The sequence below is a fragment of the Panthera tigris genome, chromosome D2, assembly GCF_018350195.1.
Source record: "Panthera tigris isolate Pti1 chromosome D2, P.tigris_Pti1_mat1.1, whole genome shotgun sequence".
In the NCBI taxonomy this organism is placed as follows: Eukaryota; Metazoa; Chordata; class Mammalia; order Carnivora; family Felidae; genus Panthera; species Panthera tigris.
The window spans coordinates 53,318,975-53,332,608 of record NC_056670.1 but is presented as its reverse complement, the minus strand read 5'-3'; the positions used below and the strand labels follow the sequence as shown (position 1 = coordinate 53,332,608).

Here is a 13,634-nt window from a genome sequence, read left to right as displayed (position 1 = left end):
CCTCTGATTGTCTTCCATATGGTACTCCCCAAGATCACCTTGTATGGTTGAGTATGTTGTGCCCTGTACAAGGGTACCTGGTCAAGAAGGGCTGGGGAGATGGGGCTAAATTTCCATCCCACTTCTGGCATGAGCTTTGTGACCACGAGGCTGAGCCCAAACCAAAGGTACATTTGGGTTTGTGGGCACCTCTGAACTACCCGTTGACACTGAGCGAGACTATGAAGCAATGACCTGGTTTGTGTTCCAGTTGTGTTGTATGCAGAACTTATAATTTTACTTCTGCTCAAAACATTTCCAGACACCCCCTTTTACCTCCAGTCTATTTATAAGACCCTTAATAAAACCAATCCTATCATTCAGTCACACATCAACATTGACCTAACCCAGCACTAGCTAGGCTGCTTGAATGGACTGTTTCTAAAATGTCAGTACAGGGTGCCTGAGTAGCTCAGTCAGTTAAGTGTCTGACTTCAGCTCAGGTCATGATCTCACAGTTCGTGAGTTCGAGGCCGCCCCCCCCCCCCCCCCCCCCCCCCGTCAGCCTCTGCACTGATAGCTCAGAGCCTGGAGTTGGCTTTAGATTCTGTGTCTCTCTCTGCCCCTCCCCCGCTCATGTTCTCTCTCTCTCTCTCTCTCTCTCCCCCCACCTCAAAGAATAAATATTTAATAAATAAATAAATAAATAAATAAATAAATAAATAAAATGTTGATCCAAGCTCAAAGAATTAAGACATTTTGCATAATGGCAGCACACATGGAAAATAGAAACTACCTTTCCAGGTGATTCCTTAGAAAGGGAAAACCCTTACTTAGCTGAGCACATCCTAGTATTTCAAAGAAATCTATGTCATTATCTTTATAATTCCAAAGCACAGTAGCTACCAAATACTTGGGGAAAAATACAGAAAAACAAAAACTTTGAGAAAAACATTTCCTGGATTCTGTTCTGGGTTTCTAATGTGTTGTCTTTATAACACAGTTACTACCACTACAAGCTCCTGATTTTTCTAGCAACAAAGGAGATGTGCTCTAATTTGCTCACATTCTTTTTCCTTCATATTGCAATCAACAGCAACTCCAGGACCATTTATTCTGGATTTCCTGAGTCAGTCTCAATTTCAAATATTCTGCCCCTCTCTCCTTGCAATAAAAAGTTCCCAACTTTTTATTTGGAAAATATGGTCGCCACAATAATGGCATTACCCTCACATAATATTAGTCATGGCAGAGTCATACCAACATCACGGTGCCTTTATTTGGTATGTGGCCATTCCGAGAAGAACTTGCTGGTCCATCCAGGGCCTGAGACCATTTTCTTCGGCCCCATTAAAGAGAAAAATAATGGATCTGCTACTAAACAAGTTTGGGGTTCACCGATTTAGAACTCAAAGGAACATTTCCTTGTTCTAGAAGAGGTTTTCAAGGCTAACAAATTACTATTTGATGAAATGGTACACAATCTGGAAAAACTGAAGCCATGGGGCTTTCCGACTGCCAAACTCCCACATGCTGGCTCTCGAGACACATCCACACTCATTATTAAAGTGTCACCATTTATAATTTGGTGCTACATTTTCTGAAGCTAGGCTACTCAACATGGTATATGGACAAATTGAATCCTTATTTTATTAAAACATAGGGATAAGATGAAGTAGGTGTCGGTGATAAAAGTCACCTAATCTGTAGTTGAAAATGAAGTTATTAAAACTAGGCCAGCATCACAAAAGGGAAACCAAAGGGTCAGGTTTCAGTAAGCAGGTTCCCCTGGATATAAGCAGCATTTATGAAAGGAATCAGCTGGCTCTGGCTTTGTTTTGCTCCTTCCAGAGTAGTTTTGGAGTTCCCTTTTCCCCCGGGTACCTCCCTCTGAAGCCTCAGAGCTTGGAGTAAGAGGAGAAAAGTTGTAATTGCAGGGACATTTTATAATGTTTGCCAAGCATCTGAGTATACAGCAGCTCCATTTTGTCTCCAGCCTCACAACCCTGTGAAGTAGGTGAAAATTTTAACAGTATGGCTATGGAAAGAAATGTTCCTGAGTAATGTTTTTCAAACTCAGGTCAGTTGGTCAGAACCCTTGAAGATCACAGAAAACTTTAAATTAATATGGAAAAATACTAAATTATGTTCCCACTAGTTTGGGTCATTTTAGCATGATCATGAATAAGCTATAGATTCTGAGTCAGATGTGTGCAGTTTGCTTTGGACTTTGTTCTTGCTTACTTACTTATAAAACTTTCAAAATGTACTTCTAAATTACAGCAACTCAGTAAAAAATTCAAACCTTAGGGCTTGGTTTCCTCCCCCTAGCAGGCTGAGTCATAAAAATAAATCTTAGCCATTTCAATAGCCAACACACCCCTCACATTAAGAATTGGTATTGTTCCCCATGTCTCCCATTTCATCCAAAGGTCACACCCAGATCACATTTGAAGACAGAAACAGCTTAAGGGCTCATCCAGCTCAACATTTGCACACTTAATAAGGGAACAGAACCTCTGCCAAGTTATAGGGATGAGTTACATCAGAATCTTCCAGAGGAACCTCTGAGGAGTAGTTACGAGTATGGGCTTTGGAGGCAGCCCGACCCAGATTGGAGTCCTAACACTGCATGACCTTGGTCATGTCTGGGAAGCACAATGCCTGGCACACAGTAAGAGCCCACCAAGTGCTTGCTGTTTTACTGCGAAAGGCATTTCAGGGCTTAGACAAAAGGGGAGCGTCTCTCCTGTGTCTATCCTCTACTAGACAGTGAGAAGGTTCTCCACAAATCAAATCTTTAGGAGACACTACTGGGGAAGGCAGAATATTTACTCAACCATAAATCCAGGGTCAAGACTTAAATCAGGAAAATCACAGACGGTTGGGCTTTCAGAGTTAAGAAGAAATGTGTAACTTATAATTTATTAATATATGCAAATTACATACACAGTGTCTGAGACACAGCAGGCAGTGAATACATGTCTCTCCTCACTTTGTTCTATACCCAAAGTAACTAAAATCTCAGGCCCTAAAGTGACTTGCTTAAGGTCACACAAACAGTTAATGGGAGAGCTGGAACTGGTACTTAGGCCTTATTTTTGGCGGTGGTAGTGGTGGGGGGTGTCGCCTCAGGTTTATTATTGAGATTACTAGGGGTCAGACCGTTTGAAAAAACTGGCCAAGTACCTCCCAAACTCAAGAATGATCTCAACACAGCATGCTGTCCCTATGGGTTCACCACCAACCCCATCCCTGACCACCACTGAGAAATAGAAGTTAGATTCCCTCTGGTCCATGGTGGAAATCTCTGCCTGTAAGGACTGGGACTTCTGAAGGACAAGGAGACAGATCCAGGATGTTCAGAGGAGGCGGCTCCTTTCCTCTCTGACCCACTGCAGGTAACAGCAATCTCAGATGCTCCCTTGTAAACACAAAGCATTTGTAAACTTTCCCTGGGGGTTTTGTAGCCAATTAAAATGGAGGGCTAGGGACAAGGAGATCTAAAAATGTCCCCTCTTTGTCTTTCAGGCCACGTCTGTGGAGGTGACAAGCATGAGTCACTGGGTTCACAGGACTGAAAAAGATTCTTATAAATATCAATAGAAAATTCTGATTCTGTCTTAGGTATTTCTCAAAGGAAGTGGTTCCAAGCTCTGATGGTCAGGGAGAGGCCAGCTAATAAGCTTGCATTGGTCTGGGGAAGGAGGGGAGGAGACATCAGCAATGGGTGGAAATCGCCTTTCTTATTTTATAATTCAAGGAGTCATTTAAGAAATATGTATTAGCATTGACTGTCAGAGAAACTCTGGATTGGGGTGGGGGACGGGTGGATCCCGTAGGGAAGACCACCAAGAGAATGTGAAATCTAAGCTCAGGACTAAAGGATGGGCAGAAATTAGCCAGGTAGAGAGGGATGTTCTAAACTAGGGGGAGGCAAACTTTTATTTTAAAGGACCAGATAATAAATATTTTAGTCTTTCCAAGCCATATAGTCTCAATTGCAGCTACTCAACTCTGCTGTTACAAGGAGAAAGCAGCTATAGAAAATACATGAGTATGGGGTGCCTGGGTGGTTCAGTTGGTTAAGCTCCCGGCTTTCGCTCAGGTAATGATCTCAAGCCCTGCATTGGGCTCTCTGTGCTGACAGCCTGCTTCAGACTCTGTGTCTCCCTCTCTCTCTCTGCCCCTCCCCAGCTCGTCCTGTCTCTCTCTCTCTCTCTCTCAAAAACACATAAACATTAAAAAAATTTTTTTAAGAAAATACATGAGTATTAAAGGGAATGAGTGTATCTGTGTTCCAATAACCTTCATTTTTGAACACATAAGTTTGAATTCCATACAATTTCTATATGTTATGAAATATTACTCTTCTTTTGATTTTGTTTTGAACGCTTTAAAAATGAGGAACCATTCTTAGCTTGTATTTCAACAACATTTGCATTAAAGTATATGAGGGGTTAGTCAAGGCCATTCCTGAAGCAGGAAGATAGGAAGATGATATGCATTTCTAAACCACAGAGTCTCTTAGATCCTCCACCCAGGGCTGGGACCAAGGGGAGACAAGTGAGCTGCCCAGGGCTCAAAATTTAAGGAGGCACTCCTTAATAAGTAGAGAGCTGGCACTTGCGAAACCCTGAGACTGACTGCCTCCTTACAAGTTGCCACCTAGGCACCTTGCTGGCCTCAACCTAGGCATGGTCCTGCCACTTGTGCATAATGCAGTACATTACTAAAGTGGTGACCTCCTCAAGCAGCTCTGCCTCAGATGCCTTCATTGTGAGGCACAACTTTGCAGATGACAATCTGGTTCCCAGCTACTTCTCTGGGGTGCAGAATTTAGATAATAAGAAAAACAGCCTATATAATACAAGCTTAGGCAGAAGAAGAAGGAGAAACTAGGCAGATTGGAGTTTGGAAAGAATCTGGGGGAGAAGGAAGATAAAAAATTCAACTTGATCATTGTTGCTGGTGGGGTAAGTTTGAACAATGAGAATGAGATCCATGTCCAAAGAAAATATTTAACAAGTTTCACCGTGCGCTAAAATTATAAGCCTTCTTTGCCACTGTCTCGACTTGCATTCATTATATCCATATCCATAGCTATATGTGTGTGTGTGTGTATACACATACGCACATATATATCTACACACATGTGGACACACAATACTGAAAATCATATATGTGATAATGGATTTATATCCAGAATATATAGAGAACTCAACAATTAAAAAAAATTAAAAATAGGCAAAGAATTTGAATAGGCATTTGTCCAAAGATGTACAAATGGCCAATAAACACATGAAAAGATGTTCAACATCATTAGCCATCAGGAAAATGCAAATCAAAACTACAATGAGATATTACCTCATATCAACTAGGATGGCTTTAAGCAAAAAGATGGACACTAAGAAATGCTGGTCAGGATGTGGAGACACTGAACCCTCACACACTGCTGGTGGGAATGCAGAAAGGTACAGCTGCTTTGGAAAACAGTCTGGCAGTTCTTCAAAAGGTTAAACATAGTTACATAACTCAACAATTCCACTCCTGGATACGTGTCCAAGAGAAATGAAGACATATGTCCACACAAACACTTGCACACAGATATTCATAGCAGACAAAAAGACAGAAAGTGGAAAGAATCCAATGTCCAAAAACCGATGAACAGATAAATAAAATGTGGTATGTTCATACAATGAAGTATTTTTCAGAGGTAAAAAGTAACAAAGTACTTATACATGTTATAGTACAGATGCACCTGGAATATACTAAGCTAACTACACTGAAATTAAAGTAAAAAAAATATACTATGCTAAGTGAAAGAAGCCAGTCACAAAAGACTGCATCCTTTATGAGTCCATTCAGATGAAGGTCCAGAATAGGGAAATTTCTAGACACAGAAAGTAGATTAGTAGATGCTGCTGAGTAGAGAGATAGGGAGAAGGGGTGAGGAGAATGGAGGGTGATAGCTAGAGAGTAGGGGGTTTCTTTTGGAGATGATGAAAATGTTCAAACATTGTGGTGATGGTTGCACATACTTGTGAATATATCAAAAACCAGTGAATTTTGCATTTTACATAGGTGAACTGTATGGTATACAAATTATATCTCAATAAAGCTATTAAAAACAGGAGAAATCAAAGTATCTCTCCTTGCCTTGAAAGACATCTGCTTTTGGATTCAACGTATGGGCTCTCCTTACCCTTGAAAGATGATGGTGTCTCTTTGTCGCTAAAAACTGAGGTGGTTTTCTTGTTGAGGGTTTGATGGGTGGTGGCCTAAATGACAGGGAAGGGGCTGGGCCTCAAGGGCTGAATGTTGGTTAAGGTTAGGGATTTGGATGCCTGAACTCTGCAGGACCCATATTTAATCTGAGGTTCTAAATGCATCCAGGCCAGCTGCTAGAAAAAAGAACCAATGGACAGAACACCATATTGGTGTTCCCAAGGCTCTTTAGACCAGAAAATGACCCAGCACCATTGTCTGAGAATACTTTTTCAGGGAGGGCCCTGCCTGAGCCATGAGTTAGTCTAGTCACAGAAAGGTCAGGGGATGGTCACCCCTCACTCCCAATGATGCTTCAGTCCTTGATGCTGAATCCTGTGGTCACTGGGGAAGAAACCTCCATACCACTCCAGGAGGCATATGAGCCCTGAGGGAAACAGCACCCAGGGAGGGGATTAAGGGGAGAGGACCTCATGACTGCAAGGGGTCATTCTGTGGGCAGCCTGAGTCCTTCCTGTGTAAAAATGCAGGGTATATTAAATAAGGACTCCATCTAATGGTCTTATCCTTGTCTATGGGTTCTGATTCTTTTCAGGCCACATTTTAACCATGGCCCATTTCTAGGGATGAGGCCTCTCTGGCTGCTAATTCCCATTATTCAGGACATCTGGGGAAAAGGAAAAAAAAAAAAAAATCCTAGTGTGGATAGTGTCCTAAGGCTACCATGTGAATAACAGTGGCCATGAATATATTCACCTTAAATTAGAGTCCAGGGTCAACATTTTTCTTTTCTTTTTCTTTCCTTTTTTTTTTTTTTTTTTTTTTTTGCTAAATCCTAGCCAAAGAGCTGGTGTAACTACTGAGATGTGGAAGTGAATTTATCTTAAACTTGCCCCAATGCAGCTAATAAGGGAAAGCTGTCCAATCATCACAAAGTCAGCTTCTGACAGCCTGTCACATTTTCCACTGATGCACCAGACGTGACTAAACTGTGCAGGGGCTGTCTGTCCGGGATCTGGATTCCCTTTCACTGTGCTCAGCAGGAAGGGGCCAGCATCGTCCTATACCCATGTCATGAACTTGACATAACCCTTAGTAATGGAAGAGGAGGCCTGGCATGCTACCAAGCCCAGGCTTTCAGCTTAGTCTGTACACACTGTGAAATTTTAATTATTTCAAGGTCCACACTGTACCCAATCTGCAGAGAGACCAAATTTCCAGAGGAGAAAATAAAACATGTTGCTATTTCAACAGCCATCTATTACAACACTGGACAGCAGGACTCAATGGATAGTTGATCATTCCTAAAAGTTACCACTCGGAAGACAAATTTATTATTGGTTGATCCCTCGACACATAACAAAGAAAATATAAACTCAAAGACACAAATACTGATGAAGGTATTTATGTTAAACACTCAAAAATTTTTCATTGCCTCTTATGTTTAATTCTCTCTGCTAAAGAGTAGAATAAAATGTGAAGAAGAAAGATACATTTTAGAAGGAAGAAAGAAGAGTAAGAACCAGCAACAAAGAAGCTGGTGTGACTTTCCTTTTTAATTTACTGTTTTTCTAGTCTGATTTTTAAAAAAAATAAAACTTCATTCTTTTTCTGTTTGGCCGCACACATTCTTATACAGTAAATCCTCTCGTGGACCATGGCAGGGAGACAAATGAAGCGATAACACGGGAGCTGGTGGCCTGTCTGCCCTGGCCACTCTCCCCTCCTCCACACGCCATCCTTCAGTGCACACAGAACTCAGGTTCCATGAATACTTCCAGCACAGGCAGGGACTTCGTGTACTTCATATTCAGAATAACTCTAAATACCCTAAACCCCCCAAAATTCAGGCAGAGAGGGAATTTTTTAAAAGGAAAACACCCTCAACCAACTTTCAGTCTGGAGACTTCAGCCACTTGCCAAAATATGCCATCTCACTGAGCCAATAAATGGAGAGCAGGAGTGTGGCTGTAACTGGGTCAGGAGTAGGGTTTTCATTTTTCACAAGCCGGGGGGGAGGATACCAATATGGTTAGTCAGTCAGCAAGCATTAATCCTCATTAATGTCTCCCATTCAAATCCATTCTTCACTGCACAGCTGTGCAAACATAAATTAATTGGGTCATTTTGACGAAGGCATACAAGAAAAAATTTCAATGTGAGGCAGAGGAACTAACTGGACAAATAACACATTCTTTAAATGTGTAGGAAGGACTGTACAAGCTACCACATCATAGACTGAGGGACATTCACTCAAATTCACACCACCATAAACTCCCCTATGGGAGAAGCTTCAAAGGGCAGAATGAGGTGGGGACACGTTCATGACAAAGCATATAATAAACTGCCAGAGTGAAAATACTGGCTCCCACTCCTTGCCAGATACTGTGCTATCTATTTCACAGAGCCATGTCATTTAATACCCTCACAACATCATTACTCCCAGTTTACATATAAGGTAATTAGAAGCAAAGAGATCAAATAACTTGCTTGAGGTCATACCAGCAGTAAATGGTGGAGTCACAGTGGTCAACGTTCAATTCAGGCTGACACGACTCCAGAGACCATGTTCCTAAGATGACATTGTCCTGTTTTCTATATGCTTGGCACTATGCTTGCATCGTGGAGAGCAGAAAAAAAGGTACAGTCATTTCTTGCCCTTTAAGAAACTTACAGTCTGACTGGGGAAACAGGATGGATACCTGCGAACTCATCAGAAAATAGGAACAGGAGCATTGCATTAGCATCTGCACTTTTTAGGTGAAGGAAGCCACATACAGGAGCTGGGGAAAGTGGCTACAATTTATCTGACAACTTTGAGAAGGATTTCCACCAGACTCTAAAAAGTGAGATACTGAGAGGATATAATACTTTAGAAAATACTGATTTATTCCTTCCATGGTATGGTTTGAATATTCAAAATCTTTCCTTTCAGAGCTCTCCCTTCAGAAAGGACAGGACAGTCAGCCCATTCCCCAGCTTCATTTTAAGGTTAATAAAAATAGCCACAGCCTCCTGGAAATCCAGAAGAGTTCTCCTCTCTCTTCTCCAGAGTCTTCACTCTGGTTGAGGTGTGGCAACCTCTCCCAACCTTCAGAGACTAAGAAGGGAGGAGATGATTTGCATCATCTCTTTGGTTCTTTTCATTGGAAATGAACCATCTCAGTGCCTCTAACTGACAGGGGCAGACTGGAGCTAGGGACCCATGAACGTTCTCAGAAGAAGTGGCAGTGCTCCAGAAACTAGGGGAGTGAGTATTATCATGCCAGAAATTATTCTGCAATTATTTATAGCAGACGCATGACCCCCATGCCTGTAGAAGTGTTGGGGGGCTCTGATAACCGTTCTCAATCTGCTTCCACTCTCTTTGCTGCATTTAAATTTCTGTTGCATTCTTAACATTCAACTTCAGATGTATATGAATTTTTAAAACGCCTGCATTTTTTAACTGGGAAGACACATTACTGTGATGAGCTCCTTTTTCCCTGCATGGACAAAACTTGGTCAGAAGAGCTGGGGGCGGGGGGGGGGGGGTGCTGTGTGTCACTGACGTCACCTTGCTTGGGACTCAGGTTTTATAAGGAGTCAGGTGAACATTCAAAAACAAATCTGCCGACCCTTACTGGGTGAACAGTAGGTCGAATGCACAGAGAGAAGGGCCTGAGAGAAGGGTCGTCACTTTTCAGGCAGGCTCCCAGGTCAGCCGTGCCACTCCCGAGAGCCCGCAGTGTCGGGGTCTTTAGGACACAGCAAATATTCCCTAAATGTCCTGCCCAAAGAGCAAAGAGCTCAAAGTTGTTGGACAGTGGTTCTCAACTCCACAGAATCATACAATCACCTGAGGAACCCTAAAAATCATTCCTGCTGTGCCCTACCCCAGCGATTGTGATTCCAAGGGTCTGGGATTGGGCCTGGATACTATGATTCCAACACATAAGCAGGGTTAGAACCGCCACATTGAACACAGCCAAGTCTGACATACCATAAGCATCAGTGAGTGTGGTTACTCAGTCAACAGACACTGAAATGAACAGAATCCTTCTGCTCCTTTAGCAGCTTACTCTCAATTGTATTTCTTTCTGGATCTTGAGAAACTAAGAGTCTGGGCTGCCCAGATTACAATCCTAGTTATACCACTTAGCAGTTAAGTGACCTTGGGCAAGGTATATAACTTTCCTGAGACTCCGTTTTCTTAGCAATACAAAGGGGTTAATATCAGAAGGTAGTTGAGAGGATTGCATGAAATCAAGTATGTAAATTATGTGACCCAATGTCTGGCACATGTCAAATGCAAAATAAACATTAGCTCCATGACTGATGATGATGATGACAATAAAAATATACCAGTTGTATTTCAATAAAAGGAATGTTTTTTCTAGATGGGGTATTTATTCACAAGGCCAGGTTTTAAGGAATTGTGAAACACTGGAATGTGAGAGTTAGACATTTAGCATTCCCTTCAATTATGAATACAGACCAACAAGTCTCAGTATTAGAACAGTACCTGTGATCTTGTCACCGATGGAAATCACAGATATTTCTATATAATACAGTCGTGGTTGAAACCCTAAAAGAGTATTTATATTTAGGGTGACCAACTGCCCTGGTTTGCCCAGGACTGAGGGGGTTTCCCTGGATGAGGGATTTGTAATGCTAAAATTGAGAAAGTCCCAGGGAAACTACTCCCTACTGACATTCATCACTACTTCAGAATTATGGTAGTTATCGAACCACTAAATGCCACTGCTTAATGTGTTAACAAAGAAGCACCTACCCTGCCATATATCATAATTTCAAATGATATCTTGGTAAGTGTACATATGTTCACATAATCTGTGTCCTTTATAACACCTTGTATTTCATTGGATGCACTTAAAAGCATTCTTCTAAGTCCATAGGCTTCACCAAAATTGCCAAAGGGGTCCATGGCACAAAAAAGGTGAGGAGGGAAGAAACTGGGAACATTGGTTGGAAAATGAAGGTAACCATATCTTAAGTTCTTTTAGGCCTTGCAACCTAAAAATATAGAAGACATAGGCATGTACCTCCAAAGGCACAAGTAGATAATCAGTCAATGGAACCACTTTCCCATTATCAGGAGTCTGTCTCCTAATCCTACATATAGTAACCTGGGAGTCTCCCTAATTTCTGCACTCCTGATGACATACATATGTGCATCTAGTTACTTATATCATTGTAGAGTTAACTCCATCTTGACAGCTATTGACTCGCGTATCCATTAGGTCTACAAGTTTCCAGTAACTACAAATGCTTCCCCTAAGAATCATAATTTGACAGAGCCTAAAACTTTCCATGAATTAAGACAACAGAAAATTGGATTTTAAAAGATCAAGTTTTGGGGTTCTTGGATGGCTCAGTCACTTGAGTTTCCCACTCTTGATTTCAGCTCAGGTCATGATCTCATGGTTCCTGAGTTTGAGCCCCACATCTGGCTCTGCACTGACAGCACAGAACCTGCTTGGGATTCTTTGTCCTCCTCTCTTTGCCCCTCCCCCACTCATGTGTGCCTATGCACATGCGCTCTCTCTCTCATCTAAAAATAAATAACTAAACTTAAAAAAAAGATCAAGTTTAAAGAAATGACCAAAAATAAACTTATTCCTTACCGAATACCACTGAGCTTCTGACAGGCACCAGCTCCCATTTTCCCTAACTGCCACCGCTGACCGCTGTTCCAGAACTCTCCCACAGGGCAGCAGGAGACCACTTCTCTTCTGATCAATGTAACTGTAAGCTCCCAGCCCAATGTGACCAGAAGGCAGAGTTCTCATGATCGCCCTTGTCCCAGTATATACAGATTTCTTTACTTCCCTGTCATTTTTACAAAATCTTCTCACTAACAAAGTGGACCTCTCCTTTTTGCTCTTAAAAAAATCTTCTTCTACATCTTCACAATTATCAGGGAAGTCCTCAAAATGGCTCAGAAAGGTCTTGGCAGGTGGACTGTTAGTAAAGTCCTCCCTGCAAAAGCTGTCACTTGAACACACCGCATCGGCCCTTTGGCAAGAAGCTTCGAAGCACAAGTATCTGTCATTTAAGGCGTCACAATGATCACACTGCAGCTGCCCATTCTTATTATCACAGTTTTCTGCCAATTCCATGAGTTTACAAGTATATGCCATATAATTTTTCTGTCGCTCCCCACGAACACCAGGCAGTGGTACACAGTTACCACAATCATCCAAAATCAGGTTGTCTGACAAGGTACAGAAAGTGTCTGACATTCTTCTGTCGACTTCATAATGAAAGTGAAATGCTGCCATGCTGCCGTCAGGGTGTGCCCGGCCGCTCTCTATGATGGCCGACTGATTTCCTAAGGGACTAATGTCCATGGGAGGTCCATCCACTTCCAGTTGAATTCCAGGGAACACCTTTCTTTCCAGTGAGGATGGGATTCCAGTTTCCAAACACAGGCCTTCCTCCATGACAGAATCACACGTGTCATAACACTGGCTCTGAGGAAGGCTGCACTGGCTGTTTTTCAGTACGTTGTTGCAGTTAATATTGAGGTTTTTCACAGAATCTGGCATGCTTTCCTCCCAGTACTTCTCATTGCTGTTCTCATCACTCATTATCTTCTCCCTTGCTATGGAGACAATCTTGGGCAAGTTGCTTCCAGAGGATTCTTCTTTAAGCTTGTTCAGTCGTGAGATGGTGGAAGTCTGACCACTCTGCCTGACACTATGTGCCTTTGGAACACTGACGTCTGAGACCTTTTCACTACTTTCATCTAAAGCCGACGGAGACGATTTCACCTTTCTCTGAGTCACAGGTGTGAGAACAGAAGCTGCCATTTCTTCAGAAGTCATCTTGACCAACACACAGGTTTTAGCTATTGCTGTTTCTTCTCTCTGCTGATCATGTCAAGATTTTTATAAAACAACTTATTATTAAAATAATCTCAGATCTACAAGTCCTGAGAAACAGTGTAACAATTCCTTTCATTCAGGTGCATTAAGAGCCAAATAAATTTCTCCAGTTATAACTTCCTATCATGTGTAATATGTTTTTCTAGACCAGAGTTTTAAGGTGGTAGTTCAATTTTCTTTCCTCTGTTATTTGAAGTAATTCTTTTGGAGATTTTTACTCGGGATTGCATTCTGCAACTTCTGATCTCTCACTGACTTACTAACGATTAAAAATCCAGTTTGAATGTTTCCTGTAAGAAAAAGACATGATGTCAAACACTGTGGCACTAAATAAATTTTTAAACCGAACTTGTAATTCTAAGCTAATGCAAAATATGAACCAATTCTGAATATGAACAGAGTTTTGCAATTGATAGTTACTTTTAATGTTTTTGGTATTTATTTCTCTGATTTAATATTTCAGAAATTCTGTTTCCAGCCAAAGTAGAGTAACAACAGAGACCAGAATTATTCCCCTGCCTTAAACAACTGAAAAAA

The 13,634-nt window shown here is 41.7% G+C and overlaps 1 protein-coding gene across 1 annotated transcript in view; it reads right to left on the bottom strand.

Moving 5' to 3' along the window:
- LOC122231713 (1-phosphatidylinositol 4,5-bisphosphate phosphodiesterase epsilon-1-like) overlaps positions 1-13,634 on the bottom strand; it is a 69,854-nt gene that overhangs the window by 19,007 nt on the left and 37,213 nt on the right. Inside the window, exon 2 of the mRNA XM_042959865.1 lies at positions 11,835-13,387. Coding sequence (XP_042815799.1) covers positions 11,835-13,037 — 1,203 coding nt within the window. The 5' untranslated portion in view covers positions 13,038-13,387. The remainder of the gene's footprint in view (positions 1-11,834; positions 13,388-13,634) is intronic.